Genomic DNA, 14,067 nt, shown 5'->3' on the forward strand with positions numbered 1-14,067 from the left:
TCTAGGTTCATTAACATACTGAATTAAAATGTAAGCATGGAAGAATCATAAGTGCTATGAATAAACACCTAAAATAGAAGTCTGAGCAATGTAAAAATTGGAGCAAACTGTTAGGTCCTTCCTGACAGGAAGGACCTGAAGTCAGTCTGACTTTCAGTATGTTCAGCTGTTTATGGGCATCTTCTGAGATGTTTCTTTCACGTGAAAAACTCTGAAAAAAAATTCTGGAAAAAAAACTGGGTAAATGGGTATTGGAATAATGTGGGACTAGTAATTTTAACAGTATAATTAGAATTTTGCATTTCTGGACTTTGCTATTGAAGAACTGTGGATATGTAGCTAAAAACTGACTTTCAAACTTCCAACATATAATAGAATAAATTTAGACTTGTAATTACCATATATTTCCACAAGGTGGACCTCTTGATGTTAGGTGTTTTTTTTTAATCCATTTCAATTGTCCAAAAATTACATAATTTCAAAGCCCCCTTAAAATTTTTAAAATGTACTTTTTTTACAAAGTCATACAATGTACTGTTCTCCCTATCATATTGGCTTAAAACTTGATGCTTCGAAACGTGATTCAATTTCCTGTCACAAAATTACCTGTTACATTTTTAAAGTCTTTTAAACTCCTTAAAAGCAATTTCTTTAATGACTTAATTTTGTTTACTTTAATAGTCAATCATTTTATTTTGTTAAAATAAAAATGATTTATAAAGTCAATACACAAAAACCTCATTAATGACTACTACTAATAGCAGTCATGAAGAATTCTTATAATTCAGATACTATATCTGATTGTTATTGAATAAGAAAGCAGAATTGTTTTTTTCTAAGTCTTCAGGCTCTTAAGAATATAAACTTTCTCTTCAAATTTATACAACATATGTAAATTCATTTACATATGCATGTATATCACCAGTACCATGTGATTTATTAATTGCTTTTTAATTTTGTTCCTCCAACTAACTAGGATGAGAGAGATTTGAGATGCCATGTCATATACTTATTTAGTGCAGGATTCCATACACTTAGTAGGTGCAGAGTAAATACACGTACTTGATTCACAGTTTTAGGTTATCTCAACCTCTGTAATACCTGCTAAGAACATGAAATATGGAAATACAATTTAGGGAAATAGTTTATGATTAATAAAAATACAGTGATAGACGTTAGATACCATTGCAAATATTTTGATTACAATGAAAATGTCTTCTGGTTTTATGATATCTTAGAACCCTTGAGTCTGGACCAAACCAAAAAACCCTCCTTTGGATATCTTGTACTTTATCGTAAATTTTTAATTTTATTTATCTATTAGTTATGGATCTTTACTTGGGCAAAAAAACCTGAACATGTGTCCCATCTATCAGACTATCTCTAACTATAGCTGCAGTTTAGTTACTTTCTAAGCATGGATCCTTTTTGCTTTGGGGGCCAGAATGATTTCTAGAATAAGGGAACCTTTTTTCTTTCTTTGCTTCACAGTAAGCAGTTATATGGATATTTCTACGTGATGGAGATTGAAATCTTATTTTTACACAGTTTGGCTCCAATTAATATTTTAAATTGAATAAAATATAAAATAGGGAGCTAATAGGTACTTAAATAGAAATAAGTATTTGGGGGGTTGACTGGCCACAAGTAAACAGCTTATGCTTAAAAGAGTACACACATATATATAATTAAATATACATATATATACATACACATAAATGCTTATAAAATTAAGGGATTCGCTTCTAGTTAGAAAGGATTTAGATATCATTTCATAGACACAGAAATTGAGGCTCAGAGAAGTCAAGCGATTCACAGAAGGTTACACAGCAAGTAAGAGGTAGAGCTGGAATTTTTCTACCATACAGTGATTTCTTATAAAAGACCCCAATTCCACAAACTAACAGTATGTTTGCTAGCATCTAGGATTGATCACAAGTCCCTTAGGACAAAGTGCTACCACAAGGGTTGAGCAGTTTCCATGGGCGCCTGACCTACTGCAGCCTTAAAGCAGCAGAACAGGAAAAGTCGAGGAGAGCAATGAGGTAGCTTGTGCGGTAAGAAGTCACAGGCGAGGTTCGGCAGCTCCAGGGCTACCTGGCAACCACACCCTCGGTGGACAGAACGTGCCGGGCACTGTGCTGGCACTTCAGCCACTTTCCCTCCTTTATCTCATTTAGAGATTACAGTAGTGTTGTGTGAGAGACGAGGAGAAAGAGAGAGAGTCTGGGGTGGGTGGGGCGGGGTGGGGGAGGGGGTGGGAGAGCTTCCTGCAGAGGAAATAAATACCTTGCTGAATGGCACAGAGCTGGGATTTGGGCACAGGATCAGCAAGATCCCAAAGCCCTTATTCAAGCACTGTGTTCCCTGCCTCGATGGACCAGGAGGGAGGGCTCATTTTCACGAGGATGCTTACTTGAAAGCCAAGTAAAAATGTATTTCAGGGAACATTCATTTTTATTTAACTTACTTTCCCCCTTTGTGCCAAGATTACCTTTCACATTTGTGCCAGGGTAAGTTTCCTCTTTATGATCTCCACTCCATCTAAACCTTTGTCTCTTACAACAGAGTTTTTAATAATGTTTGCAAATATGAAATTAAAAATACTCTTAAAGAGGGCATAATTTTCCTTTTGGTAGAATTTTTCAACAAGTTATTACTTATCTCTAGGTTCATTACTGAATGATACATAAACTTAAATTAACTTGAAAAGGATAATTTGATTTTCTAAGGCACAAACCACGTATACTAACAGAATTTACAAAACAAAACACACGAAAAGTTTGAATTCTCCTTTATGTGTTTGGCTTCTGATGGCTCAAAAGTAATAAAATTGGACTCGTTTCACAGCCTGTTCTAAAAAATCTCTCACCCCAACCCCAAGAAACCGTAACACCCAGGTTAATTTCCTGCAATGAGTAGTCATTTAATTAAAGAACAAAATTAACAGGAATCAAAATGTTGCAGCTGCATTTTTTGTTAGACATTATATAAAAAAAGAATAATACAGTAAGTCATTTTGTATAACACGAACTTAAAGAGTTCTCAAATTAATTGTGATCAGAATAAAAACGTCTTTTCCACATGGTACTGAAGACACTGCGTACACGTCCCTCGGTCGGAGCCTCGGCGCAGTGACCCTGCACACGCACGTGGCCGTCCCTGGTCACACCGCAGAACTGCAAAACAAGGCGGGAAGGCAAACAACAGTTTTCTTCTGGTCGAGTTACTTGGGGTCTTTACTGACCCCAGCAGTTCACACTCCTCAGACACCAGAGAGTGAAGAGTGTCCTCTGCTGGTCCTCTTACAGGTGAGTGTGGCCAAGATTTCACCTGTGTGTGTGGTCCTGCTCCTCGCACAAACACAGCAGGGGGTCGTGAGCTGAACTTCAGGAAAGTTCCCTGATGAATGTTCAGTGTTGGTATCAAAAAATTAAACACAATTCTTCTCAGAAGAAAATCTCTATGGCCTGTGGAATCTAGAAATTACAAAAAGACAAATAACTTAAGGTTACACATTTCTAAGTTAAAATTGCCAAAACCTTCCACAAATAATTCTGTTGCTATAAAAGCTTTGCGCAGGTCCAACGGGTAAAACATGAGGATGGACCTGCCTGGATTAAAGTAGTGTAGAGCCGCAGACAGCGCCCACCGCTCGGGCCCCAGCCATAACCCAAGAGGAATCAGATGCTGAATTCTTAAAGCCTACCTAAAACTTAGTTTGAAAAATGCTAGGTAAGCCCTTGAAGTACACAGAAAGAGCAGAGCTCTGCTAAATCAGTAGAAGTAATGAATTGATTAATACAACAAATTATTGGATATTATAGTAGTAGAGTTATAGTTTTGTTCTTGTAGAGTTGATAATGTGTTTGTGGCAATGTTTAACGCACTTAAGAAAATCTCATGTGACTAAAAACATTGTTCTCACTTTTAAAAGTTGACATTAAATTCTAAAATGTGGTGGTATAAAAATCATATTTCAGGGACTTCCCTAGCGGTCCAGTGGTTAAGACTCCGCGCTTCCCATGCAGGGGTTGCGGGTTCGATCCCAGGTCAGGGAACTAAGATCCCACATGCAGCACAGTGCCGCCCAAAAAAAAAAAAAAAAAAAAAAAAAAAAAAATCATATTTCCTGTTGTCTAAGTTTTGGGCTCACTCTTAAAATTCTGTCCTGTAAGAAAGCTATCAAGGACTTATGAGAAAAAAATACATATCTTTAGTAAACATCTCTTTTAATAATGTATAATGAGAAAATGTATTAAATATTTTGAAATTACCATACATAGAATATGTAGTAATTATATCTTTTTTTCTTTAACACAGAATTGAACGTTAAAAATAACTCTGAACGTTTTACGGAGAATGTTTATTTCCTAAACATTTTTTAGTGTTTTGAACACTCAAAAGTAAGGTGATTTATTCCTGCCCAAAAGTATGCCAGTCATGGTGGGGAAACAAACATTTTTAAACAAACTATTTACTTGCTTCATTTTTTTTCCTGCTCTTCCAACCTCCTTTTCCTCCCTTGATATATACAAAGTAAAACTATCACGTAGGAGGGAATTCTGTGTGCCTGGTTTCTCTTCTGCAGCCACAGTGGCTCAGAGAGTAATCTTTTAAATAACAGTTGCAGTGGCCACTTTGGGAGGAACAGAAAAGGAAAGGAATCCATTGTTTTAGTTTAAGGCAGTATCTCCATTCAGGATTTCCTTTCTCTTTGTATTTGGGGCCTGAGCATCTCTAGACCAAGGGAGAAATGACAAAGCAGCTGGCGCAGCTGAAGGCTCGTGGCATCACAGGCAGCCTCTTTCGGATTAAAGGTATGTGAGAACTTCATCATGACTTGTCACGGCCATGGACGAGAAGGGGAAACGCTGGAAGGACATGCAGCCAAGGAGCACTTCAGCATCAGCAAGACACCCTGTGCCACTTTTGTTTATGGTCACGTGGACAGAGAGTATATTCCGCTTGTGTGAAAAGTCCTGATTATGGAAGAATCGGTCAATATATCCCCACTGGAATATAAGCTCCATGAAGACGGGACCCTCCTTTACCTTATTTATAGTTGCATTCTCAGCACCAAGAATGGCACACAGTGATACTCAAATATGTGCTGAGGAAACAAATACATAAATATTTGTATAAATAAATCAGGGAGTTCTATAAACTAGGGAGTTCTGAATATTAGAGAAGGGGAATTAAACATATAGGCAAAGTACATTCAGTGCTTTGAGACTAATTTCCTTAAATATACATTAACTACTTAAATAAAACAACGACCTGTGTAATACTGTTCTCCTGCATACCACCTTTCACCAAGCCCTGTAAGAAACCACGGGAGCGAACAGCACTTTCAAGTGAGTTGCAGTCTGTCTGTTCAAGACAGTTCTCTGCAGAAATACTGAATTTTTTTACCTGAACACACAGTGCTTTCTGACATTATTTTCTTTTTAAATAAATACCATGTTATAAGTATCATGAAATTCATACAAACAGAAATCTGACCTCGTCAGATGCTTGCTTGATGCATGTACCTCCATTTCATTACTTTTGTATTCATTCAGTTCTTTACGAATTGCTGCCTGGAATTTAAAAACTGCATGTTATTTTTCAGGACATTAAAAAGTTAACGTAGGAAAGTAGTATCATGGTTATGGATTGAGAGCCATTCCTAATACTTGCTGGCTTTTGTTATTTTGTGATAGATTAAAAAAACCTTTTGTTCAGCATTTAGACTTTTACATACTCATTTTTATAGTCCTACCAAGCTAGTGCATAGCTGGTATTCTGGAAGTGTTTAGTGAATTTATTTGCTGTGCTGGAGTAGGAAGATATCACCCCTCCCCCCTTTCCCACCCCACCACGGTACATAATAGATGGATCAAGCACACGCTTAGGGCACTTATAAAGTAGGAACATCGAAATAATGAGTGAAGTTCAGCTTTTGGTGAACTTACTTGGAATTCAGCAATTAGATAATCTAGAAACAAGTTACTCTAACTTCAGAATACATTTTTGTTTTGTGTCATTTGAGAAATAACCTTGCCGTTACATGTGGGTGAGATGTGCATCTCAGTCTTTTCAGGGCCTCTCTTCTGGCTCTCCTCCAGCTTCCCAACACCCACTTTCATTGTGTGCTTCTCTCAGATAAACCCTCCAGGACCAGGGCAGACAAAAACATCAGACACAGCCTCTGGGGCAAGGAAAGGCTTTGCGTCAAGTATGTAGGGACGTACTACTCCCAGCTCTGCTGCCAAAGATGCCTGAATTCTCCCTTCACGGCTGGGCTCCTCTGAGCACATCCACCACGGGTAACCAAGAGGGTCAGTCCAACTACAGCCTGTCTGCATTCCTCCAAGTGGATGCAATGCTCACGTGCATTCATTTAGAACCTGATGGACTCACACTCAGCATATGAAGAACGAGGAACAATTAGCAAAGCCAGCAAACTCACTGGCTGAATGTATTATGTTCCTCTTCCGAAAGGCTTTAAGAGTTCTGAAAATCACTAGAGGTGGGAAGGGAGGAGAGATTGTGTAGACAGACGCTCCTGGGTTTAAGTTCTGCCAGTCAATAGCACCTGACCCCAGACAAGCCTTACCTGTCCCAGCCTCTCCTGGTCACCTGTTCAATGGCACCTCTACAGGGATAATTATAACACCTCTCTCTTAGGGATCTTTTGGAGGATTAAATGAAATAATACCTGGCAGGCTGGGCTCAGTACAGGGCAGCATGAGGGCTCGGTGGGTGTTAATTCCCTCTGCTTCACCCCTTAGCCTCTGCCCCACCGCCTCCTTGCTCTCCCCACCTCTCTGACCAGGAGGTCCCCAGAGACACCTCAAACCGGACCGGCCCAGGACAGAGCCCAGAGCTGCCTCCCTCTACACCGGGGAGGGTCTCCTGAGGGCCTCTTGCCTCTCCTCCCTTCCTCGTCCCCACTGCGGCTCGCTGGGTTTCAAACTATGCCATCCAGCTCTTTTTTGCCAGCCCTGCCTATTCTGACTTGTGCCCCAGATCAGAGCTTATCAACTTCACATTCTTGACACCTGGGGCTGGATCAGTCTCTGTGCGGGCTGTCCTGCGCACTTCCGGGTGGTGAGCCGCGTCCCCGGGCTCCACTCAACAGACTCCAGTAGCACCGCCCCACTGGGGACCACCAACAATGTCCCCAGACATGGCCAAATGTCCCTAAGGGCAAAACCATCCCCTGGCTGAAAACAAGACCCTAAATCTGGGTTGTCTTTGTGAAAGCAACATCTGGTCAAGCTCAGCCTTAACTGCAACAGCTGATGGCGCCCACCGTCTAAGAATAAACTCCCTGGCATGACATGGTTTGCCCTTCTTACACACACGCACCCCCGACCCGCGCAGACAGGTCTGTTCTGTACCTTATCTGCTGCCGACAGTCTTGTCCAGGGTTTGTCTGCCCGTCTGTCGTAATCCTGTGCTTTCGCCACCTCCACATAGTCACTGAACCGTATCAGAATTTTTCTGTCTCTCAGTTCATCAACCGTGGGTCTCTGATTAAGCTAAAATAAAAGATAACCATAGTTAGGTCTCATCATGCCAAACTAGCTTTCCTAAAGTACTCTGAACAAACAGCACCCTTCTACAAATAAATATAAGAGTCTGAAATTGTGAAATAGAACCCTAATGCAAAAAAAATCTCTCATGGGAAGGGCTTACATTATACACTCTTAAATTACAGCCACCTCCCCTAAACATATCTCATCAGGAACACTCACACCCCCAGGAGGCCAGCGGTGCCCTGTTCACAGCACAGCTCAAGGAAAGGCTGATGAATTAACTTAGGAAAAATTTCACAGCAGCAGCTGCTTCTTTTCAACTATCATTAGGCAGGATTTTACCAAAAAAGCTTCTGATAAAGTTGAAATGCTAAATACTACTACTAGTGCTCATAACTCAAGCTCAGGAAGGATATTCTATTAACTTCAAGCAAGACAAGATTCCATTATTATTATTATTATTATTATTATTACAGAACACAGTAGAGAAAGGATAACACCAGATCACTTGAATTTAGAGATGCTCAGGGCTTTAAAAGGAGATCAAAGTTTATAGACTTGCTACCTATATTGGCCATAGTACGTTTTGACTTAACTATTTGAGTCCCAGATACAAACCCTTGAGGCTAATAAAGTTTTCTGCAATCAGGAGCTTCTAGACAAGTGCAAGGTAACCAAAGAGTCTGAAAGGTAACCGACACGCTGATATCCAGGCACACTTTGCTTAAGCACTGTGTACAGAGCTTGAATAAATGAAGAGCATGCCCACTCAACGTCTGATTTCCTGGAAACAAATGGAAACGTCATCCAGGCTGCGCGGCCACACCATGCTCTCTGGTGTTAGGTAAGGACATCGTCCACAGGCACGTCGGTCACACCGCGGGACGTGGCAAAAGGCACTGCTTTTCGAGCATCTGGTGAGTGAATTCACTGTTACCCCAGAAACCATCACTCATTACCACAGAGCGAGGCCCTGTATCATCCATCCCAGCTGCTACAGAAGCAGCTTTCCTCTAGCCCACCTTTCCCCCCTTAATATTCAGGACACAGGTGCTTAAGTGACAGTACCTTTCTTGTCAATCTCTGCTTGATTTCTCTTCTTTCCTCCTGCTCTGTCTGGTCATTCCTTTCTGTGAAAGATGGAAACAAAAAAAAAAAGGAAAAGAAAAGAAAGAAGCAGGTTGAGACTTTCTTCTTTTTAGCAGGGAAGTGTCCTCAAGATCTGCACATTTCTGGAAGCTAAAGATGTAACACAAAGGACACCTGGCAGGTGACACTTTTCTCCACATCACAGTTTGTTTTTTCTCTGCTTTGCCAATTGCTGCTCAGGAGATTAGGGTCTCACTGTCAACAGAAACACTTGTAGAAGGGAAGCTTTGCCGTCATCACAGCCTGGTTCTCCTGGGCCCTTCTCTGTGTCAGAAATAACCGCACAGATTGACGCTGGGCATTTATTTGCGGGAGAAACAGAAAGAAGCTCTCTCTCCTAATCAAATATCATACCTCTCTCTGTGTATTTACATTTAGGAACATAGATGGCAAACAAAAATAGTTTTAGTAGGATAAGTTGCATATATAACATATTCATACATATATATATATGAATGATTGCATATTAATAGAACTGTCACTGCTCTTTTTTTTTCCCCTTTTCCATTTAATAGGTATACATACTTTCAGTCAACCAGCATAAGGTAAGGAACATTCTCTTCAGATTCTGGGCAGCATGTGCCTGCTTGTAATTCATATTTTCAGGATGTATTTCAAATCCAAACATATCCAGGAACCCAGCTGACTCTCCACTGCAGAAGCAAGATGCATGACCTGCCGCTTAAAGGACCCTTAGTCTTTCACCAGAATTGGCTTTGCCTGCGGAGTGGGCCTATTAACATGCGAGCCGAGCTCACACCTACACTTGGGAGCTAAAAATGGAACAGAATGCTGAGATGTAGTGTAGAACGTAAGCTCTGCCCTGGGATACCAGATAATGGATGTCCTATTTCTGGCTCTCTCTGTTGCTAAATAAAGCCTCAGATCCCTGGAGACGGCCCAGAATTCCTCTCCTAGGAAAGGGATCTCATCCGTCAGCTCTCCTAGAAACACCGCCAGGTCTGAGAAAGGGAAATCCTGCGACTTGCAGTTAACATAAGCTCATATTACCTGCCTTTATCTAAAACATTTCAAACATTTGTGCATTTTGGGGATTTGGTGTATGGGCGTTTAACATACTGGCCATTGTACTTTTCAGTAGTTTTCTTTAAAAAGGATTCATCTCGCATTTGGGTGTTTTAGAAAAGGAAACCAAACCCTGTCATGTTTCCTGGTTCTTAATCTAAGTGAAAAACCAGAAGAAACCACAGTTATAAGCGCTAATCAGAAAGCTAATGATACAGTTAGAAAAAACTGTGAAAGTACCACATAGAAGGCCAACCATGAGGGGCTTAAATGATGATATGAAACGAATTCTTCAGATTTCTTAAAAATAGGCCATGAAAAAATCCCAAGTACAGCCTCCATGTGAAAACACTGAAGCAAGATCAGATCTTTCTGTTTTTTAACTCGTGAACAACAAATCAGCTTCATTACAAGTTCATATGAGCACAGCGGGGGCTTCGGAGAGCTGATCTTTGGGTGCCCAGCGGGGTCTCTCTCAGGGCCGGGCACTCGGTGGGGCACCAATTCCAAGACGTCCTTCCTCAGAGCCTAAGCCACAGATTCTCTGAGCTCCATTCAGCGATGGGTTTGTGGATCTCTTATTCTCAGACTCAGAAAGCCCGGTGCCTTATACAAAACAAGGGAGCCATGATCGGAGTTTCCATACCCAGATTTACTGGGAATAGTGCCGGTAGCTTAGACAGTCACACATGTGTCTTCTGTAAACAGTCAGAGATGCACCGCTGCTCCTAAGGCGGTGGTTAGAGCGTGGACGATGAGCCAGGCCACCTGGGCGTGAACTTCAGCTCCATCCCTTTGCCAAGACTCAAGTTAAAAAGTCATAGTACCTCCTGGGGTCTAAGCTTCCTCGCTAGGGAAAGGGGGACAGCCGTGCGAACCTCACAGCTGTGTTGTAACAATTCAACGGGGGAACGTAAGCAAGCACTGCGTACAATGCCTAGCAGAGTGGGCCCAACGCGGGATGATCACTTTTAATATCATAGCATATACAGGGGCCACTGTGTCGTACGCTGTTGTATCCACAGATGCACAGGCCCAGTTCTGAGCATTCCTCTGACACAATCGCAGTTAGTCATGAGCTCCCCACTTGAAGGGGGAGCAAATACAACGTGATGATACTCTGCGCGTTGATTAGAAGCCGAAAATGCAGTAAGTGCGAGCCGGTGTCAAGGGCCGGCGAGGGTGATGTTCCAGGCTGGACCAGCTACAGTCGGTCGATTCTCACCTCCACGGAACCAGGCCAAACAGCCACCTCAAGCCAGCAGGGAAATTCTCAAGGACCGCTGCCCAGGGCATTCGAGAAGCTTCTGGTTAGGGATGGACCTGCCTGCTGGGTGGTGGGGGAGGGACCACCAGGGCCACGGGGGTGAAGCCTGTTTTCCTACCCCTGTTGTGCCCTGAAGGTGAGCGCCGTCAGCTCCCGGGGTCCACCTGCCATCTCTGCTCACCAGGCACCAGCTCTGATATTCAGGCTTCCACGTCTACGTGCAGAGACTGACACAATTAGAAGCACTTGCCGGTGGGAGGGCCTGGCCGCCCGCAAGACCAGAGAGGAGGTCACCACTGACGGGAGAAACGGTTTCCGGGAGAAAAGCCTCTGCCCACTCTGAGCAACAGACCAGTCTGAGGACGGCACTGCCCGGGCCTTGAACTTGCCCCGTTCAACTCTTGGATTACTACTTCAGGGGCACCTGTGACTTATGAGCTTTATAAGTAAGTGATTTAATTTTTAAAAATTCAAATATTTGGTAACAGAGAGCTTGACATTTCTAGCAGCCCGCTTGATCAAGCATGTTATCAACAAAAAGCTTTTCTTGAAATCCTCAGAGGTGGCCTAGTTCACGTAATATAGTAGTTTCCATATCTTAAGTTTAAAAAATAAAACACAGAATTCTTTTTGTTTGGCTGTGCCACGCAGCTTACAGGATCTTAGCTCCCCAACCAGGGATCGAACCCGAGCCCCCTGCAGTGGAAGCGCGGAATCCTAACCACTGGACCGCCGGGGAAGTCCCTAAAACAAAGAATTCTTAATCTTAGGGTTTAAATATTTCCAACAGTCTATAAAGGAGGGAGTCTTCCAGGCAGTTAATAAAGGTGCTGAGGCAAAGAAAGGGGGAAGGAATCAGATAGGACGCGGCACCTGGACCAGAGTTTCTGTCTACTTTGTGACAGAAGGTCAGCTTCGGGACCACCTTAACTTTGTAAAAAGACGTTCATGGAATGAAAAACCAAACTCAGAGAATGTCTGCAGAGTTCATCCGTAAAGAGGGGAGAAAATGAAAATATGTTAAAAATCCAGGCCCTTAGAAGATACTTTTTGTAGAAAATGTCTCGCAGACTAAAGTCTGTTGACCAGATACATAAGAAGTATCTGAAAAACACTTTTGAAAGGGTTTTACCACCCAAATCATCAATGGCTTTAATGAGATGGAACAGTGTTCGCTACATTGTGGCGGCTATCCCTGGACACTGGTGTGCAGCACATGTTACAACCGCACACCTAACGGGGGAAACCCAAGGGGTGTGACGCCGGGAGGGAGGGTCCTGGAATCGCGGGGTTCTAAGCCACAGGCGACGTTTCCCAAGGCTTCTCCGTTCCTTTGAGCTGCTTTATGCCCCCAGCTGTAACCACCAAGGGGCGAGTCCTTCCCTGGTAGGATTTATACACTGTCCACACCTGCCTGTGATGTCCGTGGCCATCAGGAGCCCCAGTCCCAAACTGCCAGGGACACCTGCTTGAGACCCAGCCTGCAAAAGGATATGGATTCGTTTCCCTTCCATCTGCAGGGCTGACCAATGAGATAACCCTGGAGTAGGGACATCTTTAACGGTGCTAGGAGAGCTTTTTTCCTTTTTAATTTTAAACAGGATGTGCCTGGGTGGTTCAACTTTCCCGGGGGCTTGCTTTCAGAGTCCCTCAGCAGCTCAGACCTAACGGGAACCCAGGCGGGCTCAGGCCGCAGAGCCGAGTTCCCGCAGCAGCCTCAGCACACGTGAGGGGGGGCCTCAGGGCATCACCCGCTACTCACGTTTCAAGATGTTTCTTCTCTCCAGTTCTTCCACGGCGGGTCTTTGGCTCAGCCGTCTGCGGAAAAACACTAGAATTACATTTTGCACCATGGTGGCTGCCGGCGGATTGCACCCAGGGTCTGCGAGGGTCCCAGGCGGGTGGCGCACCCCCTGAAGATCGCCTCCCCAAAAGCGGGAGGAGGAGAGGGGGACCTTCTCCGGCGGCTGCCTCTTGCTGGCAAATCGAGTTAGACCCCCGCGCGGGAGGGAGGCGGTCCTCTGTCACCGGGCGGCTGGGGCAGTCCGCGCTCCCCCTCCGGACGGGCAGCTCTTCATGTCCAGATCTGCTGCCAGCCCGGCGGGCTGGACGGCTCCCCAGGCGGCGCGTCCGAGCTGCGCGGAGATCCACCTGGGAGATGGTCCCCTGCCCGCTGGCGGAGGGAGGGGCGGGCAGCCGCGTCTCCAGCTTCTGTGTCCCCAGCTCCCGGCGACCCGGACACTGGCACTCGCCCTGGTCCTGCTCCTACCGCGGTCCAGCCTCACCCGCCACCAGGGTGGTGATGGAGGGAGCTCCTGCCTCTACGGGCACGGAGCCGAGGCGCGTAGAGAGGAAGCGCATCCAATCCAGGCTGGGAATCTCCTGGGCTGAGCGCGCGGAGCCGGCCACGCCCACAGCTCCCCTCCCGCCACCAGCCCTACCAGCCCGGTGTGAGAGATGGGAAGACAAATGATCATTTCCTTTCAAATGGCCTCTCATTGAGGGAGTTGGAGGACACAGCCAAAAGGAAAAAAATACATACATAAATAAAAGGCTTGTCAGGAGAGGGAGGCATAATTAGCCAAAATTAATGCCAAGCTCCAATTATTTTTGTAACTCCAATAATGCTGTCCTTGGGGCAGAGCCAGAAAGCTTCCCACTTCCGGATCCTGTAGCCATTGCACAGAGACAACAGGCTGAGCATCTGAATGCCCACAACGTGGGACCACAATACTCTGCCCCAAAGGGGATGTCGCTTCCATAAACACTTGCCTCCTGTTTATAAGCCCTGTCGCAGCACACAGCCCGGGGCGGCCCGGGGGCTCAGTCTGCTGATGGGTTCCTCTGGGGGCTTGTGTGTCTGCTGGCTGCTGGGTGGTTGCCTAACACCTTGTCTAGATGTCTGCTGAGACTTGAACCTGCCCCCCACAACTCCTGGCTGGCACCCAGGGGCCAGGGCCAGGGCCTCCCAATCCCTCCCAAGCACCGGGCACAAAACCAAGCTCTTTGGGTGGGGCTCCCTCAGCCTGGTCAAAATCCCCCAAACGCCATTCATTCGTTCACTAAGTGACTGGCAAGCACTGGCTCTGTGCCAGGCGC

At 44.5% G+C, this 14,067-nt stretch overlaps 1 protein-coding gene across 5 annotated transcripts in view; it reads right to left on the reverse strand.

Annotated features, from left to right (window-relative positions):
* Window positions 1-2,956: 2,956 nt before the first annotated feature.
* PHACTR3 (phosphatase and actin regulator 3) overlaps window positions 2,957-14,067 on the reverse strand; it is a 224,610-nt gene continuing 213,499 nt past the window's right edge. For all 5 annotated transcript variants that reach the window (XM_036824252.1, XM_036824249.1, XM_036824248.1 and 2 more), the window contains 5 exons: window positions 12,731-12,786; window positions 8,595-8,656; window positions 7,389-7,529; window positions 5,506-5,582; window positions 2,957-3,479 (listed from right to left, as the gene is read on the reverse strand). In XM_036824252.1, the coding sequence (XP_036680147.1) occupies window positions 3,464-3,479; window positions 5,506-5,582; window positions 7,389-7,529; window positions 8,595-8,656; window positions 12,731-12,786 (352 nt within the window). In that variant the 3' untranslated portion in view covers window positions 2,957-3,463. The remainder of the gene's footprint in view (window positions 3,480-5,505; window positions 5,583-7,388; window positions 7,530-8,594; window positions 8,657-12,730; window positions 12,787-14,067) is intronic.

This window comes from Balaenoptera musculus, chromosome 15 (assembly GCF_009873245.2).
Source record: "Balaenoptera musculus isolate JJ_BM4_2016_0621 chromosome 15, mBalMus1.pri.v3, whole genome shotgun sequence".
NCBI lineage: Eukaryota > Metazoa > Chordata > Mammalia > Artiodactyla > Balaenopteridae > Balaenoptera > Balaenoptera musculus.